The sequence below is a fragment of the Salminus brasiliensis genome, chromosome 2, assembly GCF_030463535.1.
Source record: "Salminus brasiliensis chromosome 2, fSalBra1.hap2, whole genome shotgun sequence".
Lineage (NCBI taxonomy): Eukaryota > Metazoa > Chordata > Actinopteri > Characiformes > Bryconidae > Salminus > Salminus brasiliensis.
Genome location: NC_132879.1, coordinates 42,788,876 through 42,804,725, shown reverse-complemented (window position 1 = coordinate 42,804,725; position 15,850 = coordinate 42,788,876). Strand labels below are relative to the sequence as shown.

Genomic DNA, 15,850 nt, shown 5'->3' with positions numbered 1-15,850 from the left:
AACCCGAGAGCAGGTTAAGACAGCTGATGTTAAACTTCCAAGACCATAGACCCTAAAACCATAGAATCTAAGCTACTGTAATTGTACAGAAGCAGAGCAAAGGCATGGGAGCTAAGGACCGTCTACGGTTAATGAACATGCTGGGTGAACACCCTATTGTGAACACCCTACTTTCATCTACCTCAGCTCCTCTTATACAGGGGTTCTATAAACTTCAGAGGGTCAGCACCACCGTCTGGGCGGTACTGGTAAGTGTACTATAGCTTACAAAGCCTTAAAGAAATATGGAGTGGAGCTGCACCAACAGGCTAGACCTAATTTAGGCCTAGATCTAATCCAAATTAGGTCACTAGGCTAAACACCACAGCACAGACTGTGTTCCAGCTAACTGAGGCTTAACTCACATACATTTAGAGGGTGAAGTCTCTGAAAGCACAAAGTCGAGTGAATGGTCTTAGGATTGTTTTCAGGCACATTTAGGAGACTGGTTCATCCAGGTTTGCTTGCTGTCCCCTAAATCAAACTCAAGTATCATATGCTGATAGAGGCAAAAAGGCTTTCACCACCACGCCACTACTTTTAGCTATCGCTCTTTTTTTCCGTCACACTCACAGGTTCTGCTCAAGGAGTGGTAAAATTGTGGTCAAATTTAGAGATCCAGCATTGATCTCTAAAATGATGGTGATCCATCCAATAGTTTTGATAATTTGGGGTTAAACAAGACAGGAAGCATGAGCATCCAACATCCTGATTCCACTAATGCTCTTTTTGCTGAATGCAATCAAATTCTCATAGCAATGTTCAATATGTAGAATGTAAAAAGCCATTTTCTATGGACAGTAGACACTGTTTCTCCAACAAAAGCAAGATCAACTCTTTTTTTTTTAAAACCATTGACTACAGAAGAAACAAGGAATGAGCAGATGTCCCAATACTTTTGTCCATATAATGTTTATTTAGTCAGCATAATTGCAGGGTCTGAGTGGGAATGTATTTTATTATCTAAAACCAAAAAGTGTAGTTACATTTTTAAACATTTACAATTAAATGTTGTTTAGATTTGTGAGTGTCTATTGTGCAGCTTTCGGTGTCTTTACATCAGGAGATTAGCATGCTAACTGTAGTGAACCAGTCTACAGATGTTTGAGCTTGGCGGTGTGCGCACTACCCTTACTGCATGAAGACCAACTGACCAGAACGTTCAAGGAGCTACTTCATGTTTTCTCAACAAATCTAAACTTACAGGAAAGGAAGATCAATCCAGTGGGCAGCCAACCATCTCCCAGTGGCCTCCAAAGCCAAATATTATGCAAACAAAAGCTTTGGGGCAGCGTTGAACTTTCCGATCCCTCCACTAAATGAAACCTGTTGGACTCATATCTTCCTTTGTTCTTTTAAAAGTGCTTCTTGAAGAAACTGTCTCACTTCTCCAATGAGGACATCTTGCAATTCTCTCTATAGAGCCAGGATATTCCATAATTACCTGGCATGTTTTTACTAGGTGCCAGTACACCTAACTGGTCACATCCAAAGCATCCGGTTGGCCACGAGCACAGCTGATGCACAGATGAGAGCAGATTTAAAAACAAGCAAAGCTTCCTGAGCTCCCAATCAATAAGGGAACAACTGCCTATTTAGTTGGTGTCACAACTACCTCAAGATAAGCTCAACTCTACTTAGAAAAAGCTTCAAGACAAACATGGGCAAACATTGACTCTGCTGGTCTTTTATTGTTATTTAGTTTCTTTGTACAAACTTGTAGGTAAAAAAAAAGCTCTTCATCCGACAACAGTGGGTTTCCTCTGCCACGCAGAAACTGTCCTGGCATATTCCGCTCGAATGTGACATATCTCCTCAGGCAACCAATGATCATACAGGGAGCATGAGATATATCACCACATCATCTGGAAGCTTTCCCGTTCTCATGTACGTCCATCCTGATAAAAAACAAAAAAACAAAAAAAACAAAAAACCTGATGAGTCAAGACATTCACACAGCTTGAGAATTTAGAATTCTAAACCGAGAGCTAAGGTGAACTTACCCATTCTCATCTTTCAGGTGCTGGTATAGTTCTGCCTTGTTATTGACAGAATTAATTCTTCCAGCAAACTCCTGGTGCTTTCTGGAGTTGGCTTGAGTTATTCTACTGGTCCAAAGACTGAGTAAGGAGACAGGGCCTTGAAAAACAAAAAATGTTCATTAGACTATTTACTGATCTTAGCTAGAAAAAAACTAAGAAATAAAATACAAATAAATACACTTTAATTAGTTGCCCTGAAAAAGCCCAACACCCCTTAAAACAATCAAGAACAGAGCTTGGTTGTGTGTGTGTGTGTGTGTGTGTGTGTGTATATATATCTGTGTCTGCTGAATTTTCTGAAGCGTTAAAGCGTTTGTTGCAATAAAATCCTTTGGATGGAAACACAGCTATTGAATAACTGCTTTTGGAAAGCACTGGTTTCATGTACTACAGTAAATGGAGCTACATACCCAATATTGCAAATCTATTTTGTAAATACATGCTCTCACACTTCTCGCAACCCACTGAAACTGCACCTAGTTGTTCATCAAGGTTGCTCAAAGGGTGTGGACAAGTTTCTAAGTGGCCATAAGAACAATAAAAGGTACAAAATTTACCCCTGCAGCTGAATGCCGGTATTGTGCCGAATCATACGCTCTCTTTCGTGCAGAATTTGGAACAGCACCGGCCGTCTAAAATAATTGCCTCTAATGCTCAGCAATAATGTGTTGTTAATTTTTTGCACAAGTCTGCACAAATTTTGGCCGTCTATTTACAAAGATTTGGGTGAGCATTGACTTCTGTTGTTTGTTAGCATAGTTAGCCATTTAGCTCCAGGTGTAAATTTCATTTTGCTAACAAATTTGTAAAATTATAAATGCATGAGAGCATGACATTGGTGAAAAAGAGTCCTAAAAGAAAGTGGCTTATAGAATTAACGGCACAATTACATTAACACTAGAGAAATATTGATAAATTAAGTATATACCTTTGGATTTCTCCAGAGACAGTGTCTCCTCTGTGGCAAGCCGAGGTTTCTTATTGAATGGCTCTGGAGAGTCAGGAGAATCCTTGATGACTTCAGATTCACTCTGATCCTCTTTCTCTCGTTCAACGGACCCCTTCAGCCTGGTGGAGGAACAACCATTATAATAAGCTAAATAATAAAAATATGCTTAAGAAATTTAAGTTTAATTTCAGGATATACACAGTAAAGCCTTTTAACCTTTCAGAGTCTTGAGTCCATGCTTTCTCCTCAGACTCTTTACCATTCTTCTCCGTTTTATCCTCTTTGTCCTCCCTCTTCCTCCCTCGTTTTTTCCTTTCTTCTTCTTCAGGAGGCTTGCTGCGGCAGGCACTAATGCACTCCAGGACTTGCTGGTGTCTTTCACTAGTTCCCACATGAGTCTTCACCAGAGTCTCCAACTCGTTCCACATAATTCTGTACTGTTCATCCCTGCAGCATAGAAAGTTTACATGTTCTGGTGAAGATTGACGAGGATGAAGACTCAAAACTTTGAAAAACAGACAACCTCAAATAATAATGAGAACTTCACATACAAACAAAAATGGCTGCATATGCCTTCATATACTTCTAATGCTGTACTGGGGGGCAATATTGTATAATATATAATATAATAAATAATATAATAATATATAGAACATAATGCATAACATATAATGTGTTAACACCTACTGTCATAGCACCTAAACATTTAGTTTCATCTTCTCAATAAGTGCTTGGAGAAGTGATATCTAGCACGCTAGTCTAAAGAATAGACCCTGGATGGCAAAATCCATATCGAAACACTCAACCTAATGAACTGATGAGCCAAACCAGGTGTTGCATGATGACTGCCGTTAATACTGGGCTTATAACCACACACACATGCGCACACGGGCTCCTCACCGCTTGGGTCCTTTGCCTCTGGAACCCACTGTGGAGATGGGTAAAGGGTCATTCTTCCTTTCCATATCCACTAGATTGTAAACTGTCTTTTGACATGTCAGCACATCATCCTCAGTCAGCGTATCTTTAACTATCAGATTTGCTAAGGGAACAACCTGGGAGAGAAGCAGACAGAATGAAACACACAAGCACACACTAGACTCCATTTCCAAGTTTGTTACAGAATCCAAGGATCCGTAACAAGCTAATCTACATATTGTTTTTGCATGCAATTTACTACAGCCTTTATAAACAGCAACAGTGACTGAAATGTGGGACTGTGCAGGAAACTTCCAGGTAACATGTTCGTGGCTCTGAAATCACAGAGAAGCTGCCAAATAGTCACAATGTTTAAAATGGAGATTTAGTGAATATTTGGGTTTGTTAAGTATGATTTACACATTACTGCACCTCACTATTATCTGAGTCCACATGCAAATCAGATCATTAGGGGTCACTGTTTTCCTGCAAGATCACTAAAAGCATTACTCTTTTGTGAGGTGGCCTCCAGAATGAATCTGTAATGTCTGTAGTTTTTACAAGTTTAGTAAGCAGAAAATGTAGCAACTTATCCTCTGTAGATCACCAGACCTGCCTCTCCCATTAGTAGTAGTCCAGTTGATTAGAAAAAAGATAAAGACTGCTAATAAAAAATGTCTATTTTGTGACAAACTTAATACAAGGCTAACTACTAAAAGGGACCGGAAGTTCAGCACAGGACTACTATGCTCTACAGCACTGTTACCAAAAGAAGAATGATACATTTTGCAAGTACCTTACAAGGCAAAGCAATTTCTGTTTGTTGGGAGACATTTGTTAAGTTCACAAGTTCATTCTACTATATGTGGCATTATTAGAAATATTACTGCACCTCCTCTTGTAAAAATACTTTGAATTCTATTAATAAGAGAGACAAATGATCATTTAAAATTCTTTATGGCCAAAATAAATAGTTCTTGGTAGTGGTCTCTTACTGCATGCTATACGCTCAAGGATATGACCTCATGCATTACTTTCAAACATTAACATTACTTAACAAACATTCAACTTATGCGTCATAAAAATAATAATAATAATAATAATATATATATATATATATTTTGCACAATATTAATAACAATACCAAGAAAAAGAAAAAAAAACATTTCTCTCACTGCCTGCATGTTGAAGATGGTAGTTTGGGAAATTATCATTGGCCAATAGCGGGTGTGGCGCTCCAGCTGGGCTTTGGCTCGTTCAAATGGCGCTCTCCCAGCCGCATCTACAGGCATGTCTGGAAACGGAGTCAGGCGATTCTCCCTCATGAACTCGCCAAAGTCCTACAAAGAGAGAAAGGAGGAAGGATGAGTTCCAAGCCTTTCACATAATGGCTTTGAAAAAGCCATTAAAAAAAGGTATAGATGGTGTACTACAAAATAAAAAAAATAAAAAAAAATCACAAAACTATAAAATACTAAAGGCGACTCTTTGGGAGGAACATACAAATTCTCATATTTTCCTTTGGAAAGGGATGTCAGGTCAAGATGAAGGGTGAATAATGTGATGTAATTACTGTGATGCGGTAGTCAGTAACGCGACCGCCACAGCCTTCACTGATGGAGGGCGGATCCTCCAGCGTGGATCGTGTGCTGTTAAGCACATGCAGAAATATCTCTCCACCGTGGCAGCTCAGCATGTGACTGATAACCTTTGAGCCAGATTTGCGGGGTTGTTCTAGGAGCACAGAACGACCTGCAATAAGAATAGTGAGAAACACAAGGATTATATTTCTTTCCTAAAATTTTTAAAAATCTTTATAACCTTTCCAATCTTTCCTCATATTTTCTGCTTAGGAAATATCCTACACCATGACTTTAAAAGACTAAACAAACTGAACAATACAATGGCCAAATATCAAAATAACTAATGAATAGTTATAAACCCAAACACAAACCATTCAACAAAAAGTTAGTGAGACATGAGGAGGGTCTGCTGTTGACGTCCACAGGTGAGATCCGATATGCTCCTGTGCAGTAGTGCAACTCTGAAATCCAACGTCACAACATGTCAATACAAGTTTGCATGAAATCTATAATGACAGAGACCGAGCACTTCATTTTCCAGAGTTCTGAGTACCCACCTACACTGTTGGTGCGTGGAGTGCACCATTTCAGTGTGACCGTCTCCTTTAGACCACTGTCTCTGTTGGTGCTGCCCGCCATGTGTAGATCGCCTGTATGGACGCAATGGGAAAACACACAGATTATGTTGAATGGTGGAATGTTTTTAGACTACAAATATAACTATAAATATACAATATAAATGTATAAATATAAATACTAATTTAACATAAATGTGCATAACATATTGATGGTCCATATATAACATATCACATACTGTTTACTAAATGCTGTTGTCATTTATAACTGAGCTAATGTTACGGTGTGTATTCAGAGATTTTTTGCATTATAGTCACTGCACCTCTGATATGGATTACAGTGTGAATTATGTACTGAAATGCCAAATGTTATTTGCCACATTGGTGTACTGTCACATTCTAGGCCAATTCGTTTTCATAAATCCACGATTTACATGAAAAAGCACAATTAGATTTACTGTGACATTAATTACAAAACATACAGAGCAAACAGTTGCTAATTAATCACTGAGCATTACTTGTGTATTTTACTGTTTGTGTTTTTTCTTTGTTTGCTTGAGTTGTTAATAATTTAGAAATGAACACCAACATGCTAAAATACTTGATGGCATATTTTCTGAATTAATTTATCCTATTTATAATCTTATCAGATATATCTGATGACACAAGCAAGTCTACATGCATGTGCACACACATATCTTATAGAGCAATGGCATACGATGTGTTTGGATGTTATGATGCAGCCTCTAAAGCTGCATGTAACCAACAATGGCAACCAGCATTCCTTAATACAACCAGTTTGCAGTGTTGCAGTGTAATTACTGAATATTAATATGTGAATAAAATATCAAATATAAATATCAAATAAATAACAGGCAGTGGGAAACCATGTTGATACTGCTTACCATGTTTACCATATATTATTACATACACATATGGTTATTTGTGGTAGCAAAAAAAAACAAAACAACTGTTACGATATATATGCATATTTGCTATTACAGCTATTTAATAGTCGTGGTAAATGACATTGTTATAGCTGTATGTTTTGGAGATCTTTAAAGCGAAGCCTCCCAGCCACAACATTCTAACCACAGCCGATGCCCGTGTGCTCTCTGTTTTTTGAAAACCAAAATATTGCCAGCCTGATGAGTGTAACTGACCTCACTTCCACAATGGCTACCTGGAAAAAGATACATACCACTTTTGATGAACTCCATGTGAGCGTCTCGATGATGCAAAAGCTCTACATCATAGTTAGCAGAGGTGTTGGCATGCTGTTCCTCCTTCATTTCGGCAGAGAGCACACGAACATGTAAACAGAAACAATTTAGTTGGGTTTCCACATTCAATTCTACCAGCGCCTGGGCAACTGGATCATCCACAGATCTGGGCTGAATTTCCCAAAAGCATCGACGTGGAACAAATACTGTAGGAAGCATCAAAGAAAGACAACAGAAAAACCGCCGCAGCCATTTTTACCACACTTGGTAGTGTAGGATACGGTGTTCTTGGGAAACCAGCCCTCCGTAAGGTGAGGTTATTCATGACCTTTTCTACATCTTTCTGTTTCACTGTGAACAGGGAGTGAAAAGGGTAAAGGCAAACACTATGAGAAGCACACATCACACTCTGGAGAAAGGAGACCAAATCCATAGTGACTCCTCAAACTAACCATCCACCAGGAAAGTGTGTTCATACAGCACAAATGTTGGTTGATCATTCAGTTCAATGTTAGCTTCACATACATCCACAGGGGTGAAACCTTTGTGGTTTATGAAGGCTGGCTGCCATTGGGACAGATCATACTTGACCCTTAGTAAAGACAGGAGGTAGACGAAGAGATTGAGTCAAAGAGAGAACAAGAGAGAAAGGGAGGGTACAGACTACAACTCCACACAGCACAAAGAACCAGAGCACTGCAAGACACTAGCATCTCTAGGGAAAAAGATCACCTATGGCAGGGGAAGGTTGAGGTAGGCAGTAAGGAAGTGCTTTCTTTTTCATCCAGCATCACACTAATCGTAAGAAAGATTCATTTTCTCAATGCTTGTATAAACACTCAACATCATAATGAACTAAATCTCTAAAGAACTTCTACAGGTTCTTCTGACTGAAGCTGCTAAACTACATTTGTCCCCAGAAATGTCTGGAACTAAAATGTTAAACAGTGAAAATCGGGACACACTGAGCTGAACATCAATATTGAAAAAAAAGTGTTGGAATGTGTATTATTTTCATTATTACATTTTTTGAATAAAACTTACTCAAAATGGGCTCGTACCCAGATCTCTGTAAAGCTGCTTGTTGTACACCATTTGTTGTAGAAAACGCTACATGAATAATTTAGTATCGGATTCGATTTTGGAAAACGAGAAAAAATACACAGAAATGAAAAAATAACTCATTAGGGAAAAGTCTCTAATGGCCGAGAACTAATGCCTACTGCAGTAGCAGTTTCTATAATGAGACATTCTGGACTGATTTATTTCATTTAGTAGAGATTTTTCTTAAAATGTCTGTTTTATAGCACGTTTAATATCTTATAATCCAGTCTGAATCCTCCCTGACCATTCAGCTCCCAGCTCCTTTAAAACACTGCAGTCAAGTGTGAAATAACTGTTATATTCTGTTTTCATGTTCCACTGTAAAATATACACACTGCAGATCTTATTTACTAGCTGAGACGTCTTTACTGCTGCCAGCTGGGAATAAAGTCTGTTAATGGAGACTTGAGAACACCAGAAGATGCTTCTAACACCGTGGTTAAAACAAAGACTGGATTGGGATAAATACCCTCAAAATGCATTGTGACAAGACTACATTCCAATCACACAAACCACATTCAGATGTGGTCAGAGACAAATCTTGTCCATATTTAACACAAATGTAAACAAAATGTCTTTTCTGTGATTGGATTCCAACAGGCTTGCTGTGTGTGTGAGCACCCATGCTCATGTGTATTAACCAGTAGATGAGAGCAGTATTAGAGTTTGATCCTTTTAGGTTTAAATAGTCTGTAATGTAATAATATATGCTTACAGTCAACTGTATGAAGGTTAAATAAAAATAAATGTATTAAGTATTGGATATCATTTTGATATTAGTTTAAAAAAATGTAAATATATATATATTTATTTATTTATTTTTAAATCCTTGTCATCCTAAAACATTAAAACGCCATAACAATAAAGTGGTATTGACGTTAACTCTTGGCTGTGGTTTTTCAACTCATCACGGACATAATACACATGGCAGTCACCAGTGCTAATGAGGTTACAGAAGCCATTGAAACAAATAATGGTTTAAAGTAATGTAAAGTAATGTGCCTTTTTTTTTTTAATCCAGATGTAAGATTAGTGTGAGCTGGATGACAGAAGAAGGCACACATCCTGAGGGTCTGAGATTATCTCTGGAAACATTAGAGTACTGACCTGCTCACAGACATTTAATGTAGGCTAGCAAAACAGAAAATACACCATGAAAACAGCAGCCGTGTGAAAATCCAGAAAAATATACATGAAGGCAAAAGCATGATCAGACAGTAAATTCAGTGAGTCATCAGATGGGATCGAAGGATACAAAAAAATGTGGAAAATCAAATCAGCAGGACATGTGTCGGGTATCAGGATGTTTAAATATTCAAGTTCTCTTTAATGTTATCCGGTCTCATATTTAAACACTATGAGATTCCTGAACTCTGGCATCTTACATTTTGGTCAGTATCTTGTTTGTCTTGTCCAAGGGAGGCTTAAAGCTACGACACACTGAAGGGCAGGCGAGGCCAGATATACACTATATGGACAAAAGTATTGGGACAACTGCTTATTTATAGATTATTCAGCAATTAAAAAAATAAATAAAAAGGTCATCCTGCTTTTGTTGGAATAACTGTCCTTACTGTCCAGGGATGGCTTTCTTCTAGATTTTTGCTTTGAGAATTTGATTGCATTCATCAAAAATAGTGTTATAAAGGTCAGGATTGTGGATGATCATTCCAGAGAATACAGCTCAACTGCTCCACAGCTCAATGCTGGGAGCTTTATAGTCCTCCTGCCCATGCCTGGCACAAAGCAGGGTGCCAATAAGTTTGTATTTATCTGCTCCAGAGAGTCCTATTCTACTGGCAATACATCTCAACAGAAACTCTGCATCTCTCTCAGCAATAAAATTATATATATTAGAAGGGATGTCAACATCTGGACATATAGTGTATATGACATTATAAAATAAATGTCACTGGTCAAGCCTTTGGACTTGCAGTCATTACAGCATTCCCATGTGCTGTAATATTATGGCATGAGTATGCCATTTGTTTCCTGCATATTTAAAGAGTTATGCATTCTTTGTCCTCAGTGATAAATAAATGCTTCTAATGCATGTTTTAAATATGCATTGTAATGCATCTCACATGCATGAACAAAAACACATTCAACTAATACTTAAAGTTCACCACTGAGGAAACTTGTGAACAGGGTCAAATAAGGGAGGAAAAATAAGGAATACAAGCCAGATACAGGTGAAGAATTTCTCAAGAAGAAAGTGAGAACCAAAAAAGGACAAGAATACAATAGAAAATGAGGAGACCGAGTCATTTTTTGTGGTATGAATGACCTGCTACTAACTACTTAAGAATGGGAAACATGGAAGATCTCACCTTCATAGGAATGTTGGTGATGGTGGTGGAGGCCAGGTCAAAGTGCTGCTGCACCAGCACGTTTAGTTTGGAGGCCAGGTGTCTCCCAGCACGCACACTGTGTACCTCGCTGCTCAGCATGGATGAGATCTGACACAGACAAAAACTGAAGATTAGCAGGGAGGGAAAGTTGGTTTATATTTAGCAACAAGTCAACAATTACTGTTCGCTGTCCTTTAGACTAATCAAGATTGTTTGGGACCTATATCTTTTAAGGTGAAATCCAATATTTCAAAACAGCAGTGTCCCATCCTTAAAATACCTTTTACTGAGTGGAAAATGCTAACAGCTACCACTAGGACAATTAAATACTAACACACATGAGCAAATGTTTGTGGACTGTAGAGACAGTCACTCAAACAAAAGCAGGATCAACTCTTAACAGCCTTGATTTTAGAAGAAACAATAAATGAGCAGGTGTCTCAACACTTCTGTGCAAATGGTGTAGTTAGCAGTGATGTGTCAGTATTTTGCCACATACACAGCCAATATCTATTTTCACTTATATTTGTGTTTCTCAGTATTCAGTGGTTACAATAACTTCCTGATTCATCTCTAGTGATTCCAACTTTTCAGTAATCCTCAAGTTCTTCCTATGTTTCTATGACTCTTCTTTCTTATCTGGGTTCTGATGTCCCTGTAGTCATTTATCTAAATGTCATGGAGTTTAAGCTTTGAACTGCACACATTAAGTTAAAGACTAGTCACAAAACTGAGAGGGCCAAATCCAGATCCAAGCCTTAACACAAGTTGAATCTGCACTGGTTAACCTCACCTCTTTCTTTGGCCGGTCTGATACTAGCGTGTCATCTCCTTGTGGGTATATGTGGACCAGGACCAGCTCACACTGCTGAATAGGCATAAGCCTGCACAAAACAAATACTGACAATTACTAATCTTGAACGAGTACCAGTAACTGCCAGTTAGCATTACATAAATACTGAAAGATAAACAGCAGGTAGCAGTACTAATGGAAATGGAACACAGCTAGAATAAACTTCAATGTTCAATGTGACATATTTTACCCACAACACACCTGTCAGATCCAGCGGCAAGCTTGTTCTGTTCCTGAATAGTTTCCAGCACACAATCCTCCAGCATCCGCACATGGGTGTCACTGAGGAAGACAGACACAAATATTCATTTAACAATACACTGCTATTTTCTGGGAAACGTGAGGAGGAAGCTAAACTGTTGACACACCTTCACCATCATAGTTTTAACAGTAAACTAACAGTAACATGCCCCATGACCATACAACCAATGAATTACTGCTTTAATTACAAACACAACACAATTCTTAACCTATAATTTCCATATGGGATGTTTTACATTTTACTCATCCCACAAAATATAAAAACTGTCTAAACTGAAACAAACCTTTCCAGACAGAATGTAAAAGAAAATAAATGATGTAATACTTAGCAACTTCCATTTTGACAGATATATAGTATCTCAACAAGCATTCATATCATCTAAAAAAAACACAACATACAAGATCTGCGGTTTATTTACCTTTTCGCATTAGTGAGACAGATGATGCGCCCCCTGTTGGCCACCCTGTCCGCCATGTCCATAAGAGAGGTCCGAGACTCATGCTGGTACTCTGTAATCTTGCAAAGTGACTCCACTGCTGCCACCAGGCCATGTAAGATGCTGCAGCATTCTGGGTCCTCACGAGGGTTGGGAGGTCCTACAGCTGCCAGTGCAGCCATTAACTGTAACCAATTACAGTTGTTTACCTCTCTAGTCAACACATGGCATTAGGCATGGTGCCAACAGCAATGGGTGCAACTTAAAGTGGGCTGAATGCATTCTGTTAATGGGGTGTCGACAAAACAGGATACTAGATAGTGCTAGCTAGAAGGTTAGTCTTGTGGGAAAATAACATCTAAATGCACAAAAAACAACAACATTTTTTTGGATGTACGTTGCCCCAGAACGGTAAGAAAAATTATTTTGAGCCCAAATATCACCACTGCCATGTCAATGATGTGTGTGTGTGTGTGTGTGTGTGTGTGTGTGTGTGTGTGTGTGTGTGTGTATGTAATCTTGCAACCACAACTATAGCACAAAGCTAACTGTTGTCTTGTGGGAAAATTAATATCTGGATGCATAAAAACACTCATCTATTTATATATATATATATATATATATATATATATATATACAGAGTGTGAAGCTAACAGTTCGCTACTTCTTGTCAAAAGAAGAAACTAAACCGTCCATGTTTAACGCACTGTTCTCATTTCCAAAAAAACAAAAAGGGACTTCATGGCCGTCTTTCAACTAGACTAACATAGCTTTGAAACTTGAACATGCACAACTCCCCTGATTTATAGCATGTAACAACACTATATGGTGATTTCATAAGCTGAGACAGTTTACCTCTTGAACACTCTGATTTTCCTGTCTCCAATTATTCAGGATGTGGAATTCGGAATCGCTAACAATGTAATTCACCTGGAAGAAAGTATAAGCTGAATAAAACACTGCACACAACACACTGAACCAGTTCACCATTCAGTTCCAATATCATAAAATCTGATATATCTTACAAGTTTCCTCATAGGGTAGATGTCGTAAAGAATGCGGCAATACTCCATAGAGCATTCAACAGCACAGGTCCAGAGAGATTTCGAGACCGGTGCTAAAGGGATCACGCCCTGAGCTCGACTCTTGGTTAGCATGTCGCATTCTATCTGCTGCCTGCTGGACTCGGCCATGTAGGGGCAGTGGTCGACCACGAACACGGTCTTGTGCGAGACTGAGAATATCTTCATCTTGCTGGTGCTCAAGACTGATTACCTGTACAAAGTTAAACACAGTTCATATCAAGGTCAGAAGGGAACTACAAAGAGGCATTTTCTAAGAATATCAGCTAAAAAAAAATATTACTAAATTAGTTAAAAAATGTACTAAATTAGTTAAAAAATGTACTAAATTAGTTAAATATTCAGCATCAAACCGAAACTGTGGTATACCAATTATTAAAGGCATGGATAGTGGCAGCCCCTCACATCCAGCACAATGCAGCAGAGGCTGGACGCCATTAGATGAGAAAAACGTAACAGTAGGATATTTTAGAAATGTCTAGATGAACATTATAATTCAACAACCATTTATCTCAGCAATAAGAATATGACACAAGTACATAATTAAAATGAAAGTAAACATAAAAACAGTGAAAAGTAACAGTGTTTCTTGTTTTGTAGAAGGGCGTTGATATCTTGTGAGCTAGTCTGAGGCACTGTTTAGCGATTTACCAAACCAAGTGTTGGTAATAAAAGAAAAGTGTATCCTGCTTTTGTTGGAGTAAATGTCTGTGCTGTTCAGGGAAGGCTTTCTACCAATGCCAAGAGCGGAAGGATGTTGGATGATCGCCACAGCATGATTTTTACCTCTCTAGTCAATGCATGGCATTAGGCATGGTGCCAACATGTTAATGTTTATCTGCTACTGCTTAAAGTGGGCTGAATGCATTTTGTAGACGGGGTGTCCACAAAGCGGCATGCGAGATAGTGTAGCTAGCTGGTTAGTCTTGAGGAAAAGTAACATCTAGATTCATAAAATATTTTTTTTCTACATCTAGAGATTATATAGAGTGAGCTATAGCCCCCACACAAGTAACAGAAGGTAAAAAAAAGACATTTCCAAACTTTAAGATTTTATTTTAATTTAATTAGGTGGGGTTTTTTTACCTCATGTGTGGTGTTTTTACATACGTTCCCCAGATAAAGAACTGTTCAAAGAAATGATTTAAAGCCCAAATATCACCATTGCCATAGATGTCTATAATGAGTGCATGTAAACTTGCGACCACAACTGTAGCACTAGCTAACTGTCGTCTTGTGGGACAATTAACATCTGGACGAATAATAATAAAAAAAAACACTTATTTGTTTTAGTGCATCTAGGAAGGACGTAAAGTTAGATTTAGCCTACTAGCATTAGCTCCTTTTTGACTCAGACATACTGTAAAGCTAACAGTTCGCTACTTCTCGTCAAAACAAAGACCAAGACCCGACCAGATCTAATCTAGACCTCGTTTTAATTATCTAGCGATGTCTCTTGCAGTACAGCTCGAAGTGGTGGAGTGAGGGTTTGACTCTGAATGCGATAAACAAGGACGATGGCGTTGAGTGGTGTGTTGTAACCACGGTTCAGACAATCAGTGAGCTGGTGAGCGCGGTGCTGTGCTTCTACCTGCAGGTCTGAGCGACTGCCTGAACTATCCTACCATTAAGCTCTAAGCTCGATGGCTGTTGTGTGTGAAACTGTACCCTGGTGCTGTCCAGTGTGTGTTTGTGCTGGTTGGAGCTTAAATTTCGGGGGGTTTACCGCTGATCTGCTGCTGTGCTGTGCTGTGCTGCGTGTGTGTCTGAGTGTGTTTACCGCTGATCTGACGAGGCTGCTGGGTTCCTGTCGCAGAGCCAGAGCCGCTGACTAGCTTAGCATGGTCAGGAGCGCTTGTGTTTTGTCTCCTCGTATATAAATGGCGGCTCTTGTGTATATTCCGTGTGATAAACGACGACGTGTGGGACGGACAGGCTTTTACTGGCGATGGGAACAGTTTTATCTAAGAAAAGCGGGTTGCTCAGCTTTGGAGCCGTGAACTAGAGGACATGATGCGCCGTTACACTTAATCGGGAAGACGAGCAAACAAGTCCGTGCGACTGCAGAGACCGTTGGAATGGTTCCGGATTGCGGAGGCAGTCGTGGGGCGCCTGATCCGGATCTGGGCTGTTATTAGGTTCCGTTCAGCTCCTGCAGTGTCAGGCTTTGGGACTGCTGTCGACGCACAACAAATGCTAATGGATGCTTAATTGTGTGACGTTTAATTATGATATGAATAATATTTAATAAAAATGTTTTAGAAGAAAGTTAGCAAAATATTGCCTAATCATTTTAATAAATGTAACCAATAAGTATACTAATAAATATAAATCACGTTTTATTTATTATATTAATATTATTATTATTATCAATAATAATACTTGTTATTATTTTATTAATTTTATTATTCCATATACACACAAATACATATA

General features: G+C 38.7%; 1 protein-coding gene across 1 annotated transcript; it reads right to left on the bottom strand.

Annotated features, from left to right (window-relative positions):
- Positions 1-1,702: 1,702 nt before the first annotated feature.
- On the bottom strand, positions 1,703-15,479 carry ints13 (integrator complex subunit 13). Its single transcript, XM_072672835.1, has 17 exons — positions 15,198-15,479; positions 13,361-13,610; positions 13,191-13,265; positions 12,318-12,520; positions 11,839-11,919; positions 11,578-11,668; positions 10,764-10,892; positions 7,308-7,392; positions 6,089-6,181; positions 5,903-5,992; positions 5,522-5,700; positions 5,124-5,288; positions 3,931-4,085; positions 3,247-3,477; positions 3,010-3,149; positions 2,043-2,178; positions 1,703-1,937 (listed from the first exon to the last, which is right to left on the bottom strand). Exons 2-17 carry the CDS (start codon positions 13,583-13,585, stop codon positions 1,901-1,903), a joined length of 2,115 nt encoding a protein of 704 aa, XP_072528936.1. The 5' UTR covers positions 13,586-13,610; positions 15,198-15,479; the 3' UTR covers positions 1,703-1,900.
- Positions 15,480-15,850: the final 371 nt, after the last annotated feature.

What these genes read in the sequence shown, in the direction of transcription:
- ints13 (XM_072672835.1), bottom strand. Translation starts at nt 13,585, where the DNA reads ATGAAGATATTCTCAGTCTCGCACAAGACCGTGTTCGTGGTCGACCAC. An exon ending in CAGACCGGCCAAAGAAAGAG is followed by an intron (nt 10,893 to 11,577) that starts GTGAGGTTAACC and finishes TGTCTGTGTCAG; the next exon opens with ATCTCATCCATGCTGAGCAG. An exon ending in GTCTCTGGAGAAATCCAAAG is followed by an intron (nt 2,179 to 3,009) that starts GTATATACTTAA and finishes TTGTTTTTCAAG; the next exon opens with GCCCTGTCTCCTTACTCAGT.